This window comes from Hyperoodon ampullatus, assembly GCF_949752795.1.
Source record: "Hyperoodon ampullatus genome assembly, chromosome: 3".
NCBI lineage: Eukaryota > Metazoa > Chordata > Mammalia > Artiodactyla > Ziphiidae > Hyperoodon > Hyperoodon ampullatus.
In genome coordinates, this window is record NC_136916.1 from 130635604 (window position 1) to 130654001 (window position 18398).

At 41.6% G+C, this 18398-nt stretch overlaps 1 protein-coding gene across 23 annotated transcripts in view; it reads right to left on the reverse strand.

Annotated features, from left to right (window-relative positions):
• Window positions 1-18398, reverse strand: part of TRIM9 (tripartite motif containing 9) — a gene marked incomplete at both ends in the record, with an annotated part of 101401 nt that overhangs the window by 1314 nt on the left and 81689 nt on the right. For 5 of the 23 annotated variants that reach the window (XM_079699430.1, XM_079699445.1, XM_079699435.1 and 2 more), the window contains 2 exons: window positions 783-945; window positions 3257-3560. In XM_079699430.1, the coding sequence (XP_079555556.1) occupies window positions 783-945; window positions 3257-3560 (467 nt within the window). Of the gene's footprint in view, window positions 1-782; window positions 946-3256; window positions 3561-4390; window positions 4415-4823; window positions 4881-7621; window positions 7811-18398 lie in introns of all 23 variants that reach the window. The other 18 variants (XM_079699436.1, XM_079699449.1, XM_079699447.1 and 15 more) reach the window with 13 other exon arrangements.

Genomic DNA, 18398 nt, shown 5'->3' on the forward strand with positions numbered 1-18398 from the left:
ACCTGTGACTACAATAAGGCCCACCTATGCTGACCACGCTGCTTAAGACGGCCACTGCCCTCCCAACCCCGGCACTCTTGGTCCCTTACCCTTCCCTCAGTCTTCTCTCCACTGGATATCGCCTTCTAACATATTATATAATTAACATAGCAATTGTGCTTATTATTCACTGTCTGTCTCCTATAACTAGAATGTGAGCCCTAAGAGGGAAAGATTTTTGTTTTGTTTTCACTGGTAAACAACAATACTCATAATACTTCAATAGTGCCTGACATATTAAAGGCACTCAATAGATATTTGTTGAATGAACGAATGAGAAGAACTTGTTTTTATTTACAGTAAATCATCAGTATGTGTTTTCTGTCCCCGAAGCGCCTGACAGAACTGATAAGAGTGCAGAGAAAACGCCCCAAATTTCTGAGCATCGTGCTAGCACTTCAGGCTCACACCTTCACTTCTCAGGCACTCCCGGTGCTTTGCATCAGTCATTTCATTTGTTTTCATGCCAGCTGATTCAAGAGTTTCCTTTCTACTAGAGGAATCTAGCTCTCAGAGGGACAATCATTAGCCAGCCACACAGAGAATCCCAGTTTCCCACCTGCTGTTGACTAGATTGTGTCTAAATATAACCGAGGGGCTTACGCCGGTCTGGAATCATCTCACTTGTCACGCCCATCCCACCCGGCGCCCCCACTTCCTCCGCGTCTCGGTCTGGGCCTTCGGTGGGCAGGGGCTGAGTTCGCTGCCCGCGGGCAGCCTCAGAAGCAGAGTCTGCAGCTCACCTGCACGTTCCTGTTCAGGCTGACTGCTGGGAAGAACAGCCCTTCCACGTTCTCAAACGCGATGGGACCTTGCTGATCGTCGTTGATAAAAAATGTCAAGTTTTTTCTATTTAAGTCTAGGAGGACCCCGATCGTGGCCCCCTTTGTGATCCCTCCCTCAGTTCTGTGGGAAAAGAAAACATGGGGTTTCACTTGCCTGTCATCATTCTAGAAGCTTCCCGTTTTGTATGGTTAAACCAGTATTTTTTAACTTGTTTAAAAGTATTGTTCCTCATCCCCACCCCAGGAGCCTTTTAAAACATTTTTCCCCCTAATTGCCCCATCTCACTTACAATTTTAATACCGCAGATATACTGTGTATCTGCTGATGGGCTGTACGTATATCTGTGCTTTATATATATATAAAGTAAGATCTTTTGCTCGCTCCCTGGAAAACCAATTTTCACTCCCCTGTTGAGAATGTATAGGTTCACCGCGCTGCTCTGCTGTTGCTGAGAGTGAACTCCTTCATACAGGGTCTCTACACGCAGTTGCCTGGTAGAAAACAAAGCATCAAAGGCCAAGAGCAAAAAGTAGCCTTTGGGCTATCAGAGCTCTGCCTAGAGCTGGGTCTCACGCTTTGCACATATGGTGTGCATTAAACATCATTAAATACAAAATGATTTAATTTGAAAGTCAAAGAAGCACTTAAGCTGAACCTAAAACACATGCATGAATAATTGGATTTGGGCCCTTATGCTCTCCATGAAACAGAAAAGCTCATTCCAGAAAGATGGTAATTTGGGGCATGCTGAATTTGAATGGAGAAGTTGGAGGCTCTTCATAAAATGGCAACACCGAAGAAGAGGAATCTCCTCTCTGTAAGGTGAAATAATTAATTATACTGTAGGAGGTGGAGTGACTGTCATTTGACCGCGAATTGTGTCTTACGCTTCCATTGATGGTTTCACAAAAGCCATTAAGCATGGGTGATCAGATTTGTCTTTTTCCTCCTCTTTGAGAGCTAGCAATACTGAACTTCAGCCTCATCTCAGCAGAGCACAGAAATGTTAGAGTGTTGCTCTTCCCCCGGCTCGCAGAACACAGACTGCACATAGTGGTTAAAACACAGGGGTATCAATTTCATCTTGGAAATTCACAGCTTCAGCAATGAAGGCACTGGTGACATGCAGTTTGCATGCAAGCAGATGTGCTCTGCCTTAAGAAAGTGTTTCTCTGCGTAGTGTGGCAGTTGTGTTATTACTCACTCCTTCACTCCAAAATAAAGAAGCTAAAACGGAAAAGTAAGCGTGGTACATGGCATCAGGGATCTGGTGACAGAGGCTCCCCCCAAATGTGAATTACTGAAGACAATGGTTTATATACATCTAGTAGGATTTGATATCAGGCTGGAATGGCATGTGTGCTCACTTCAAGTGATGGTGAATAATACACACTGAATGCAGATGTATAGAAACTATCCAAGGGAACAGGCAGTGAAGGCCCTAGGAGTCCTACTGGCTAGAAAAGGGGCAGTGATGAGCATACAGAAAAAGCTGAGACAGTGGAGTCCACTGCCTACCACTGCCTGACTCACTTTCCTTGTGATCCAACTGAATACAACTGTATTTTTGTTTTTTTCCCCAGAGACACCAATGAGAATGTATCCTGGGGAAATCTTTGAGAATAAGGTGGACCTGGATCCATAAAAGACACTTCTCTACCTAGGAAACTTGTGACAAATACATCTGAGGAAGAAAACACAAACCAAATGAAAAAGGAGGTCTAGAAAAAATATGATAGCATGGGTTAAGTTCTACTTGCCTATATTTTGGTGTTAAAGGAAAACCTTTACCTCTGTTCTCTTTCCCCAGCAAACTGGGTACTCTGAGTCCATACGATAATAAGAGAGTTCTTCAAGTATGAAACTATCCAAATTGGCATCCATACGACTTAGTTTAATGAATGGCTACTATTCTGAGAAGTGGCATTGATAATAATCATAATAAGAAGAACAGTGGCTTCTATTTTCAGGTGGATGGGAGGCATTTTTGCATGATTCATGTAATCGTGGGAACATTTATGCATGGAAAAACATGATTTTCCTAATTGGTGGATTTGGAAACCGATGTTCAGAAAAACTAAGTGTCTTGTCCAACAGTGCTTCTCTGGTTAAGTTGTAAGTCTGGATTTTAGAATCCTGGAATGTTTTTCTATAATACATATGCATGAGGATTCTTAGTTTCCAGCCCTGGGTGGAACGTAGCAATGAGGGACCTAAGGAAAGTACTCATGTCTCTGTCATTATGCAAATAACATAAAATAAAACTCCAGGATGGACTCAGCCAAGAGCAGTAGGACTTCTACTTCGTAAACATCGCCTGCCTGTCTTTCTTCACGTTGTCTGTTTAACAGGTCTCTGAACTTGGGCTCTCGTTCTCGACCGGAAGCCAACGTGAAGCAGGCGTGGCTGGGGGGTAGGGGCTGCGGGGTACCTGTTGGTGTGCGAGTTGTTGTGCATGAACCAGCTCCGGTTATTGTCCACATACATCGCCCAGGCTTTGTCGTCCTTTCCTAACATCACATCCTTCATCACGTTGGCGCGAGCCACACCAAAGGCAGGGTCTGGGTGGTTGTCATAGCGATCCACCGTGAGCTCCCAGTAATGGACACCTTTGGAGAAGCCAGTCTTCCCCAGCACCACCCGGTCATCGTAGCTACTGCAGGTCACAGTCAGGTTGTCATTGGAGAAGATGATGTCAGAGTGCGCCGAGCCAGGGTCAAAAGCAAACCAGGCCACTGGGAACAACAGAAGGGAGGGCGGTTACTGAGACGGACCCACTGAGCTCACGCCATAAAGCATGCCTGGGCCGGAGAGGAGCGTCTTGTCCCGTTTGCATGCTTCCATGCGGGAAGGAGGTGTCCAGGGCCAGAAGGGGCTGTGAGTGAGCAGACAGGGGGCACTTCCTGGGAGCTAGGGCTCTCTGCGCCCAGAAGCAGACGGAGGACACACGACCGATTCAGCAGGGGTTACCCGGCTCAGCCTGCACTCCCAGCCGGGTGATCTGGGAGAGCAGTGGCATCGATTTTGGAAGGTGCAAGCCCCTTCACCCGGTGACTGGCAGAACAGTACACCAGAGACATAAGGGGAGAGGGATGCGCTAAGATGCCTCCTGTGTAACCCTGAGACGGGGAGGCTAGGAGCTAGAATCCTAGATGGAGGAGGGATAAAACACACTCAGTGAAACAAGGAAATATCCCTTCTGCAGAAGTGCTCATATCTACTCGTTTTGAAAATTTCCTCAGTGTTAGTGAAAGCTCAAAAGCTTCGAAGCTATCAGGAACAGAAACTAATTTTCATGAGTGATTGTGACTTGGATGTAAGACAGGTTGCTTCCTTCAACACAAATGCAGTTTCCGTGTTACTCCTAAAACTACCGTGTAAAACGTTTTGGACCTTAGGTGTGGATGGAATGACGTCTTTGTACGCAGCGCTGTGCCCGAGTTCTAAATGTCACCTGCCCAGAACTTGCTCTGGACAGACGAAATTGCTGATTTATCAGATCTGTGAGCCACCACACATGCACTTTGGTCTTTGCTATTTGTAACAGAATAAGGTTATTCCATACCTGCCAACAGCTTTTTAATATCAACTGTTGTCATTCCAAGTGAAAGGCATGGGAGAGAGAAATAGGAAGCAAAATTGACATTGATAAGAAAACATGTCTCTTTTGATAGACTAATACCAAAAAAGGGCTCAGTTTAAAACTGCATACACTACTCAGTTTGAAACTGTATCGGTCTGATTAGTACCTTTGCCCACAAGTGCTCTGCTTATAAAGAGTGTTTTGCATTGATGTACAAGAAATCTGGAGGAAAAGTAATCTTCGCTGAGGCATAAAATTTAAAAATACAGACTCATTTTTCTGCGTATGTGAGAAACTGCTATAATGGGATTTGAATGACAATTAGACAATTTTATTGACATAGAATAAGCTGCCACCATTTATTTTGTGAAGGGAGTGGAGCATACCAAGCACATAAGTAAAAGAGAACAATTACAATAGGTATACTTGCCTAATTGAGAGTAAGGTGCAGATTGTGCCTCAAAATTGCATCCTATAAAGAGATACTACACATCAAAGCTATGAAACAACAACCAGGTCAATAAAAATTATTTGTATACATGTAAAAAGCACCAGCTGAAGAGAGCCACCAGAGGCCTGATTCATGAAAAACCAAAGCCCTTTCTGTATTAGTTTACTTGCCTGGGTAAAAATTGCCTCTCTGCTCTTTCAAAATGACTAGTACACCTTTTTTTTTTTTTTTTTTTTTCATTTAATAAAGTCTCCTCCAATTGTTTCTAAACTGTACAGCTTAAATTTTCATCATCTTCCAAGTTTAATCTTTTCCACTAAAGTTTCCATATTCAGAAGAAAATGAGAAAAATTCATCCAAGTGAAATGGAGAAATCCCTGAATCTTGATAAAACTCCATTCTACATCACTATTCCATGTACTTCTAACTCTGGTTATGCCCAGAGGCCTTTGCTGTGACTTAGGCTCAAGCCACATGATAATTTTTTTTTTTTTTTTTTTTGTGGTACGCGGGCCTCCCACTGTTGTGGCCTCTCCCGTTGCGGAGCACAGGCTCCAGACACACAGGCTCAGCAGCCATGGCTCATGGGCCCAGCCGCTCCGCAGCATGTGGGATCCTCCCGGACCAGAGCTCGAACCCGTGTCCCCTGCACCGGCAGGCGGACTCTCAACCACTGCGCCACCAGGGAAGCCCCACATGATAATTATATAACTAAATGTGTAATGTAATCCCTATGCTAATACATACATCTGGTAATTATTAATAATGACATGAATTAAATGTCATAAATATGAAAATGACCTCATCTCTTTCTTGGATTATTTTACTACATGAGTCCTTTTCACCTAAGGGGGGAAGGGGGTGGGAGTGACCTCAGAGATGTATTGGAATCACTTGTGTGACTTTTGCAACCATCTCCCTCTTTCCCTAACATACCCTTACCTACTCCATGAGAAGTTTCATCAGGGTGGATGAAGCAGTCTAGTCTTAAAATGTTCAAAGGTGTGTGAACTACAATTTCAAGTGCTGTCAGTGACTGATCTAGGAAATGTGTTTTTGATGAGCACCAGGATATCTCCTAGAAAGGATCATTTAATGTTTTTTCAATTCAGTAAGGCCCTTATGTGCTAAATAAAGGATAATACACTGAGTCAAAAGAATTTTAGAAGAATTAAGAAAGCACCTTAGAAAGGACTAATGATTGAATTAAAAACAAAATGTAAAGATTATGATCTTACTTTTGGTTTTTTTCTTCTCTGGGATGAATTGATATGCAGAATAATCATTTTCTCCAACTCATGGCTGAATACTTATGTTTAGTTTGTATCAATTATCACTTCAATTCCTATTCACAGGTTAGAACTTAGTGAGTATAGAACACCTGGAGTTTTAAAACTGAATCTGATATCCAGCTTTGGAAATAAATTTGTAGAATCTGAATAGGGCTTTTAAATTTTTTAAATGAATCATGCCTTGTGCAAGTCTTTTTCAAAACAAGTTTTCTGAAATCTTTTTTACACCACTTTAAACACACCATCGTACATTTAAGTTTCAACGATACAACTAGAACAATGGTGTCAAATACAGCCATCAGATATCCCCAAACCCACATATTTTATTCTTGAGACAATATACATTACAAAGACTATAACAATATTTCAGTACATTAGACACAAAAGGCTTCCATAACAAAGCATGTTTAAAAGCCAATAGCGCACAGAAAAACAGTAAGAAACATAAAAACACAAAGAAAAATGTCATTTTAAAGAGAGCTTGAAGTCCCTGCATCCTTTTTGCACTGTCATGCTGTGGCCTTCTTCATTCCAGGATGTGGGATGAGCAAACAGAATAAAATAACAAACAAAAGAAACCTTTGGAAATGTGAAATGTGCATCATGTGTATCCCTGATTACAATATAGTCCTGAAGAGATCAAATAGGACTGCAGTTTAGATATTTTAAGATTCTATTGGCTAGACAGAATTCATGGCATAGTATCACTAGTCCAGCTTTCTGAAATCAGCCTGAAGCCGTGTCACAACCCTCTTGGCTGTGGGAAACTTCGGGAGGCCAGAGTTTTCAGTGACTCCCATCTTTGGGCCTTAGGCTAGTTGAGGGTTTCTGATTTAGCTGGTGGTGGTTCCTCCCCTTTGCTTAGAAAAAAATCAGCCATGACCCCCTGTCTGACCAGTGAGCACAGGCTTCGGCAGGAAATACTTTCACTTTCTGCTCTCTGGTGTGTCTGCTTTGTATGATGCATTCTGCTGCTGGCAAGTTTTTTACTTTTATTTTTTCAATAAAGATCTCTTGAGTCTATGTTTAATCAGACCACTCCAGGCTGGATGCACTGATCCAGTCTCCCAGACACAGCTGGTTTCCTGGATACAGCAGGGTTGCAAACCTCCATACTAAGGCCACAGCCTCCACTCAGCCAGCACCTGCACGTGCTATGCTATTGCATGTGATGACAGAGCAGGTTTCCCATGGTGGTACCAGCTTGTGCAAAAAGAACAACTTCACTCATCACTTTCCGACACCATTATATACATTGACCACAGCTTGGTGGTTGGCCCTCACACCACACACACAAGAATGCCACAAAGCTCCATCATCCAAATGCTCCTCATACCGGAAGCAGGCCACAGACATAGAGACTAGCTCATCACCCTCTGCACGCACATGGACGCCAAGAACGAAACAGGTATTCAGAGATGCCTTCAAGGCACAGAGATCAAGAGGAAAGGTCAGACGAGCTCAGCTCACCCGGTGCATTGAGAGACTGTAAAGAGGAATGCAAGCTCAGCTGATGGGGTGAGGATCGGAAATCAAAGTAGGATCTCCTGGGGAAGCTGGGTTGTAGATTAAGGGTGGAGGAGAAAGGACTCATTCTACGGAGCGGCAATCTTTCCGAAGGCACTGGAAAAGGGACTGTCTGTTCTTCTGAATCTGTGTCTAAATGTAAGATCAATGCAAACTAGAGATCAGAAATCTGCCACCTGCTGTGCACAGTTTTCCCCAAGACCTGCCTTACGAATGCATTTTCACAAAGCCTCATCCACCCCATAGTTGCCAACGTGGTTTGAGACTGGGAGGGAATTCTCGGCAGGTCGGAACACATGACCAGTGGATACTTCAAATATCACAGACAATTGTTTTCTCTTCTCCCAATTTTTAGTGGTAGAGAAAGTATTGGAAGTTTCCGTTTAATTAAATATCTTTAGAGTTGAATTTAGAAATCTTAGAGGTAAATTTTACCCATTGATGACCAAGAGGAGATTAATACTTCACCCTCTCCAGCTCCCTTGGATGTTACTACCTGTACAACAATGGCCTCTTAAAGAGTTTCTATTTAGGAGGTGATGATTTTGACCAACTCTTTGCTGTTCCATATTTTCCCTTTTGTCTCTTATTTTTTCCGTTTCTAAATGGACGAGATGGTTTTTCTATACCAGCACACTCAAGACTTGCTCTTTGAATAGGAGAGGAAGATAGGGCTGAACAAGTAATCAGGGAAGGAGCCTTACCTTTGTTTCTGCATTAAGATGACACCCTAGGGATGCCCTTGAACATCTCTGGTTCTCTAACAATAAACAGACCATGGGCAGTGGTGAGGTGCATTTGTGGCAAAAATGTCTTTATTTTCAGATAGTCGGGTCTGGCATGAAGATCACTATTATCCCAGAGTAAGGACATATCAATGACTTGATGTGGTTCTAACATTTAGAGTAATTTAGAGGTAGTTCCTCTAAATTACTAAAATCATTCCTTTCTCTTTTGTTGAACAATAGGTGGTTGTATGCAGTAGGGTTATCTGGTCAGAGACAGATGTTTTACCAATAGGGGCCTTCTTAGAGCTCAGTTTGATAGTAATAATTTAGGAAATACAGATGGCCTGATGGTAGTATTCTATGTCCAAAACCACCAAGGAACTTTCTTCTCATTGAAAAAATAATTTTGTTTTGGTGGCCAGAGAGTGTTCCTGGGAATATTTTTCTGGTGTGAGTCTGTTAGCATGTTCCTCTGGGTTGAACACATCCTTATCCTATCCAAATGCTATTCTGTGCATGCTCAGTGGAGCACATGTGTGCAGAACGGGATTCTATTTGAAGAGCTCAGAGCAAGGGCATTGGTGGAGCATTTCAGCTTAATACTGCCAACCCAGTCTCATTTTCATTTCTGAACATATTAAAATTAGCTTTTCAGGCTTTAGACTTATCCTTGGGGGAAATTTTTTTCTTTTCCTTTTTTTCTTTTTTACAGAAAAGTGTAAAGCAGATTTTCAGAGAAAAGAAATGGCTACTTATGGAGTTAAGGCTCTGTGTTTCCAATAATAATACATTCCAATTTTCTTCTACCTAAACTTCACATGGTTTGGGTAATTTGGCATGTGTGATCATTTCCTTGCTCAGAAATGATTTACATTATAATGATCTCAGGGGGGAATCAGTCTTTTAGTTTAATGGAAAAATTTGAAAGACAATTGCACAGCACCACAAACTGATATGGGCTTCTTTTAGGGAGAGAATTTACAACTATATTTATCTCAGTAAAATATTTTTAACAAGAATTTGCTTGGAAATGTGTTTTTCACCAAGTAATAATAATTAATTCATTATATTTAAAATACTTGTTGCCCTGAAAACTAAGGGAAAGGACATATACAGTAGAATGAATTTCAGAGTATATTGAACTCTCGAGTAATCATCTGAAAACCAGTGAAGAGACATGTACTGAATCCAGACTCAGGGAGCATATCCAATCCCGTCATACTCACCTTTTCTATTCTCAGCACCAGAAAGAGGCACTTAGAGTTGGTGATGGCACCACTCTGCGGGATGGGGCTGAGGGCAGCTATGGTTATTCATGGGATTAATAACTTGACACTATAATGGTTAGCTTTTCTATTCTTTTATGTAGATCCGTTATTTACTGATGACCCAGTTGTCCCTGACTCCTCTCAATCTTGAACCATGCTCTCTATTCAAGCAAGCTGATTTAATATACATATTACCCAATCACTCCATCTCTGTCTCTGAATTTTTCCCACCTATGGCCTCCCATACCCTACCAGCTGGGCTCTTACCCCATTTTCTCTAAGAAGCTCCTAAAAAAAGCTTCCTACCTTGTCATGAAAATTGTCCAAATGAAGTGCAAGAGAGCACTTTCCACTTGATCCCAGCAGACTCTTTGTGCCCTTCCCCATGGGCACATGGTGCAAGTGTTGGGTCAGTTGCCTACAGGTCATCTAAGTCACTTGATATTACCTTAGGTTGCAGGAGTCTTAGAGGGAAGACACTTATCTCGATAACATCTGAGCAGCAATCACAAGCTTCCCCTTGAAGTCCCCTAGGTTGAGGACCTCATGGCCTCCAGGCAGCCCCCTCCTGTTTGTAGTTATTGCTTACATTGGTCTGGATATATCTCTCGTAGCATTACTATCTGGGGCCATACAGAACAGTGCGCTAGTTCTTCAAATATTTGAGAGCAGTCACCGATCCCCTTTAAATCATCCCTTTTCTGGGATAAATAGAATCGATTTCCACCCTTTCTTCTAGAGTGTGGATTTCAAATCTTTACTCTCCTCATCGTGCCCCTCTGGACATGTTCAGAGACATGAACCAAAGACAGTAAGACAATATTGGGAACAGTGGTGCCACACCCATGTTTAGCCAAATCACACAACTAACATTGAGCCTACACATAGCTAACCAAGAGTGTATTCTGTGTTATACCCAGGATGCAAAAAGGATGTACATCCCACTTCCTTACCTCTCCTTCAAAGCACAATTACTGAGATCTGGAGAAGGCTTTTCAGCCATTAATATTCTGTTAGTCACGACAAAGAGGAATTGGGTTAGTGCTTTTTTCAGAATACATGATATGAAGCTATGTTTCAGGTCATAGCTAATAACCAGGATAACTGTTATTAATTTTTCATGTATAGGTCACTGGAGGAAGAAAAATAGCCCCTTCAAAGATTTTTAATTTCTTGTCACGTTTCCTCACATGCAGTGATCCTGTCTGCTGAAGAGCTTTGCTGAGCAAAAGCAGTTTAGCAGCAAAGAGCAATGGGAAACAGAATGCCAGTGGAATACTGGTGTGGCAGCTCCGGGCATATCAGTGACTCTGGGATGAGGCCTGTGTTTATAATGGGGGTGTGACAAGACACACTTTCCCTCAGCTCGGTCAGTGACCATCACTCTCCTCTTGCCTTTGCCCGGACTACTTTCCCTTCCCACCTGGATTGGCTGGACGCTGGAGTTGGGGCCTCTGCTTGAAAGAAGTAATCAAGAATTATCAAAGCAAAGATTGGCTGGGGACCACACTTATTATTTACTGACTTTTGGGTTTGAGGCAAAAAAAGAATATTTAAGTGGTGTGCTCCTTTTTTGCCTTACTGTATATTTATTTTATTTGTTCATTAGCAGACATTGCATTAAACCTGAGCAGCTGGGAAATGGGACACATGAAGTTGGGAGGAGAACTGACCGTATTTAGAGAAAATCTGTATCTTATACTACGAATTGGTTTTTATATTTCTGAGGGTAGAATTTCTTGACTGATTCCAACATGTACAGTGCACTAAAGATTTCTACACATGTGGAATATTTGGAAATGTAAAGTACAGTCTTTGAGGTATTATTTTTGGAATTCAAAGAGGAAAGGTAAACTGACAGGGATTCCATATGCTAACCCAGCTTCTTTTGTGCTCTGGTAGAATTCTTGGTTATCTTCCTGTCTGGCAGTGAACAGCTTCATAATTTAAGCAGTCCTTGGATGCTGGTTCAACAAGATGGTTGTATTTCAGAGTACAGTAAGGCAAGATATGTCACTAAGAGCTGCACAAGCAGCGTTAAAGATGAGTTTCAGTTCAATTATATACCAGCTGTAAAATAATTTGCTTTTGTTGGGAAGATTTTAAAAGAGACAAATAAATGAATGAAGGGGTTGAGTGTCCTTAAATGATCTACTAAGCAGCCAAAGTCACAGTTATGTCGCACTGGTACATAATTTACAGTGAAAGGTGGTATTATAATCTTTCTTAAGTGTGGCATTAACTGCAGTTGAGAAGTGAGAAACACTTCCGTTCTGAAAAGCTCCTTTTAAAAGAAGAAATGAAACAGCCTCTTTCCACCCTTGGGACACCAAGACCTCCACTCCAATTTAGAACACCAGGGCATTATTTATAAGGAACTATCATCAGAAGAACTGAAAATTCCTATATTTCAAAGAGATACAAAAGATTCCAAAGGACTAAACTGCTCCTCAGAATGTCAAGTGCAAAGCACATTCTCCAAAAGCGAAAATAGGATTTGGATCCAATTCGGTCCTACGGAAAATCAGGCAATTCTCTGGGATGTTGTGCATGTTGTCAAAATTAAAAGGAGCAAAGCACCTCTTTTCTGGGCTCTGAAAGCTGTCACGATGCCTCTCACCTTGGATTTCATAAAATCTACCCGGATTTGTTCAGGTATGGTTTACCTACCTTGAGGAATTTGTCCTGGAAATGCATATCCCTCTAACTAGATACTTTTAATTGGGGCTGCGGGGATGGCTCTGGTGCTCGGAGTCATGAAAACTAGAGCCGAGGCAGAGTGGACCATACGCTTTTCCTTGTGTAACCCTTTACCGGCTACTTCCTACTAGTGTTGAATTTTCAGTGTCACAGGCAACCTCTGAGACCCACTAGAACCCCTGGGGGAAGCAGGAGGCGGCTACGCCAGTCCATAGCGTTTCCTGAAATAGTAACAGCTTTTGGCCGTGATTTTGAAGAGAGAAGCCACAGATGAAAACCAGGGGGTATTAACTGTAAAGAACTTAGAGGTCATCTGCTCTAAGTATATAGTTTTAGAGACAAAACAATCCCCCCACCCCAAACAAAACCCTGAAGTCCAGAGAGATTAAGGGACACATCTAAGTCACACTGCCAGCTATGATGGGACAGGATAAGGGCCACAGGCAGATCAATTCCAGGTAGATAAGATTTGGGGGCTGACAAGGCCATTGCTCTCTTTTGTGCCTTGGAAATGTATAAAAGGTAAGGTCGGTGCTATAGGCCATGGGGCACATTCCAGTGGTCTCAGGGGTGACCAAGGATTGTGTGGAGGACCTAATTATCATTCTCCACGCCCTGCATTATACTGAGGATGAATCTTTCTTGTCTATATAGAGTGGTGCCGTGGACTGTGGTGGTTAGGAATTGAAAAGCAACTACGTCACCCTCCCCTTTGGGATTCTGACCACACAAGGTGGGCGGGCTGAGATGAGATGAGGTTCTTTTTCCCCCACAATGTTACATATTCTCTGGTGGGAAGCAGGGCGGGTGTGTGTCTCAGTACATTAAGGTTTAAGAGTACAGCACTTATCCTGGCCCCAAATCACTATAAAATATCTGCAAAGAGACTTTTGAACAGATGCATCTGGGGTCATTCTGGGCCTGTATTCTGCCTGCATCACTGAATATTCTCTGGGTTATTTTCTGTGATGTGTGGGACAAGAAGCTAGCACACTGGAAAGGGTGTTGTGATGCTGAGAGCCTAATGCGAAAGAAAAAGGCACTTTAATCTTTATGAATAACACCTTCTATGTCCCCTTTTAGAAAGCAGTTTCTAAGATGTGATTTCAAGAGCCCCAACCCTTTTGTTGTCATTAGATAAAACAATCCTGGAAAGCACTGGGGAGATGGCTTTTACGGCTGTTCAAGTAAGACAATGCTTGAGAGCACTTTTGCTCAGTGCTCTGAGCACCTGTGTGCAGAGAATGCTGCAATTTACAGCCTTATCTACAGCCTGATTCTCTCATGATCACTGATTATGCTCCCCACTTTTCCTCACAGTTGAGATCTGGAAGGCTGAGAGCTTCTGTGAATAAATAGCTCTGTGGTTTCAACCCGAGCAGGGCTCCCAGTCCCAGACCTCACTTGGTGGGGTCTTTCAAGGACCGCAAAGATGTGGCTCTGACATCCTTTTCCTTCCCAGGCAGCGACCCATCACTGCCAGCTGAAAGTGTCCACGTTGGAGAGAAGCTCACCCCGGGGGGCTGGGGAGCCAGAGGGAAGACATGGAAAAAGGACAGGACTCAAGGACGTGCTTGGATATTATACTGGAAATGATAGTCATTCCCACATCTCCTTCTTAAAGCAGGAATATTATTCTTTAGAGCAAAAGTCTAACATGACTGAAAGTGTTAAAGTCCTATTTCTGCCTGGGGTTTCTGGATGAACATGTGAGGCAGCTACACAGTACTGCTTTTACAAGCTGTCTTCAGACATCTAGCAAACAGACTTAGGATAGTTTTCCCTCTTTCCCTCTTTTTGGTTGAGTGCAAATAGCACTGTTTTAATGTCAGCATCAAAGTGTACCATGCTGGGCATTGGAGCTGAAAGGCCCAGGCCTGGCACGTCATTTATCCTCTCCCAGGCTCCGTTTTGCCATATGTAGAGTGGAATAATAATAATAACACTTTCCTCATAAGAGTGTGGTAGGCAGAACAATGGCCCGTCAAAAAATCTCCATGTCATAATCCCCGGAAGCTGTGACTATGGCACCTAACATGGCAAAAGGAACTTTGCAGATGTGACTGAGTTAAGGATCTTGAGATGGGAGATTATCCTGGACTATGCAGGTGGGCCCAAGGTAATAAATCACAAGGATGCTTATAAAATGGAAACAGGAGGGTTAGAGTCAGAAAGAGATTGGAAGACGTTATGCTGCTGGCTTTGAAGATGGAGGAAGGGGCCGTGAGCCAAGGGATGCCGGTGGTTTCTAGAAGCTGGGAAAGAAACAGAACAGATTCTCCCCTAGAACCACCTCCAAGGAATGCAGTCCTGCTGACACCTCACTTTTAGCCCAGTGAAACCCATTTAGGATTCTGATCTCTAGAACTGTAAGGTGATAAATCTGTGCTGTTTTAAGCTGCTAAGCTTGTGGTAATTTGTTAAAGCAGCAATGGGAAACTAATACATAGGGCAAATCTGGAATGTTGCAGCAACAGAACAGAAGGGAGGTTTAAACAATAGCAGTGGGTACAGAGGTATAAGGTCTATATAGCAGTCTTAGGGTGAAGAGAAAAGAATCCCTATTTTTAGGACCTTATAGTAAATGGATAGCTTTTATACAATTCCTCTGCTGGATTTCAGTATCCTAAAAATATTTGCTGGCTTTCATATTGCTGTCTTTTTTCAGGGAATCTTTTAATGGGCAATGAAGAAAGTTCTTGGAAGCTCTACACAAAATTACCATAGTATTTTTTTTGGGGGGGGTACTTATACTGTAATTCCATAAAGCCTTCTGATATACTTAATACTCCTTTATCAAGAGTTCCAGAATATATACTGACTTTTAAATGTATTAGGTGGAAATCTTTCTAAAATGCATTATATACCTTCTGACTTTCTGAGCATATGCCACAGAACGTTCTCTTTCTCCCCCCCCCCCCGCTTTTTTTTTGGATTGTTCAGTTTTTCCAGTTACCTTCCTTGTTCAGTGCTGCCAACAGCCTCAATTCACTTCTATACCAAATTCCTTTCTCTTCTAAAGTGAGGTTTCAGGTCTGCTGTGCTCTTTGCAAATGCGTCAATGAGCTCAGCGGAATTGTGCATAAAAAGAGGGAGAGCTGAGTGACACCAAGGGCTCTGCCGTGAGAATAACGCAGGAGCTTCTGTGCCTGAACTCTGTCCTTTCTTTTCCTACCAATCACAGGTCATTGTTGCTTACATCTTGACTGTAAGATGACTGCCTACACTGTAGGGTGGAAATCTTAGTTCTCGAGGGGTGAGGTGGTACCGTAGTTTTAGGCACTCTGGGCCAGGTGCCATGGAGTTCAGGGAAGGAGGAAGAGTAAAGCCCGTAAGCACTGGGCAGGGCCATGCTGTATGCATCGCTGTGATCGTCAAATCGGCTCGCTCAATTAATGTTTTTGAGTGAATGAGGCCTCCTTTGCAAAGTCAGCTCAAGGCATAATTTGAAGTTTTTACCTTACCTACAGTTGTTCCCTCTGTTAGGATTTCTCTCTCGCCCTTCTCTGAGAAGTCTCTCCTCCCCTTTAGATCATGTTCATTTTCCCTGTAGTGTGTTGTATTTCATGTAGCTATTAGATGTAAGACAATCAGAATATTATGTCTATGAAAATACAAATTAAAAAACCCTCTGTTAGAAACATTTTTACTTTTAGAAGAGGCTGCTTGTTAGTCGAAATTAAACTCTAAATAGTAGAATTAAGGTGATATTAAAAGTGGAATGGCTCATACATTTCTGGTGTAAAATCTATCCGGAAAGCAATTTGCAAACATAGATCAAGGGCTTAAAGACATTCATACTCTTTAGTCTAGTAATTCTACTTCTAAGAATGTGTCCAGTGAAATGATCTTTTTCGCAAAGATTTGGATTAAAGAGTATTTTTTGCACAGAAGGTGCAACCCTCTGTGTTCTAATTCCCCTGAAGGATTGGTGAGCTGTACCTCCTCCTGTGCTGAGAAGGCTGCGTGAAGCAGTTCCCTGGCTCTGAGAGCTGAGGGAAGTCAGAGAAAGACCTTTCTCCAGCCAGATAATAGTCTCAGTGAATTTTTTGAGCACCAGGAATATTATCTTTGGTCCATCTTATTTTTTCTCCAGATTTGAAAAGAAGAAAAAAAAGTAGTCTGTTTAGGTAGGTAGAAGGAAAATAGAGAAAAATGAACAAAAATTTTTCTGTCCTATTCTCGCCCATGTCTATTTTTCTTTGGGGGTCGGGGGCAGGAGAATAGTCTCCCAGACACAGAATGAGCCCTAGAACTCTATGTATTAACAAGGCCTTGTCACATAATATTTTAAACAAATACTCTTTTGTAGATGGTTTCAGAGACCGTGACACAGCCATCACAGCTATTAAATGAATTAAAGATATATACAAGCAGGTTGTGGGCCTTATTTTAAAATTTCATTAAAATTATTAATTGCTTATAGTTAAGTTTCTTCTTAAGTCAGGGTAATTTGGTTTAGGTCTGCAACTGGTCTTATTCTCATGGCTGTGTTAGGTACATTCCCAAAAACTTTGCTTTCAGGGAACTAAGCAAACTTGAACTTATATAATAATTTGTTTTCCTTTCTTTTTCTCTTTTGATAACACATTCTTTATAATTCCATTGCATTAAATTATTTTTCATTGTTTTCCTGACTGATTCCCTTATATAAATTATGTCTTCCTTATGGTCCCCTTTCCTTCTCTCACAGTGTTTATTGTAATTTGTAAGTATGCAATATTTGCATGTCTATTTCTTTAAGGCCTGTCTCTCTTCCTAGACTGTGAGCTCCCTGACAGCTGGGGCGACCTCTGCTCAACACTCTAAACCCATATCAGATACTTATCAAATACTGTCCAACAAATAGACAAACAAATTTGCTTTTGAAAAAAAAGGGTCAGAATTCACAACAATGTGGACATTTGATCTCCCCTGCATAAAGTTACCTTTAGGTCAGCAGAAGGTTCTGTGATAGTTCAGAGAGTATAAGTGATAAGTGATTTAAACCTTGGACTAAATGCATGTAAATACGAGTTAGACTTGCTATCACATACGAGATCGTACCCTTCTGTGATACAGACTTTTTATTTTGAACCTTGGAAAGAGGTTAACTCTTGCTAAAACGGAGATAAAAGATTTTATTAAAGTAGAAAGCAAACCAACCATCCCATCACCCACAATAGCAGCAAAGAAAAAAATCCCCAAAGCAAATCTTTCCAGGAATGGTAAGAAGTAAGATTAATAAAGTATAAGTTCAGTTAACTTATTAAAACTCTGTTAATGGCATTTTTCTCATTGGTTTCTAAAAAACAAAAAAAGAGGTATAATTCTTTAGTTCTACAGGCTTTCTCAATTGTTATAGATCGATCAAATCTTTTTTTTCCTAATAAGCTATTCATTATATTTTTTCTTGCTTTCTAAATCTTGTCTCACTGTTGGAATGAATTAGAATGAGGGAGAAACAAATAGAACAAACCAAAGTTATGGAGAAAGTATGTGTGTGAACTTTATTTCATCATGAGAAAATCACTTCTGTGCAGTAACAGAGAATACTGATATCTACACGATGATAGGGTTTTCTTTGTATTTAGATACATACCTTATATTTGTACACAATATATAAAATTCATGGAGGAAATTAATTTCTACAGTACAGTTTCTTTGTTGGAAGAGGACATGTTCCGTTAGTTTCTTTTAGAAAATGACCCCCAGTTCTGTGACTGTGGTACCAAGGATCGCAGTTCCAATCCTGTAATTTATTAGACACCATAATCTTATGAACATTAATCGAAACTTAGAAACTACATCCTCCTGCAGGATGAAAAGAGAGACATAAGTGCTCAGGCTGCTATGCTAATAACTGATTTTAGCAGAATAGTATGATTTCCATGATGCATTATGAATAGAAATAGTTTTCCCATAGGTCTGGTGACACAGATGAACAACGTTGCTGCAAATTGTCTCCCTGCTCTGATGGCATGCACTTCACTCTTCAATCAAACCGCTTTGTACACACATGGGAAACAAGGCCATCCCCATCAA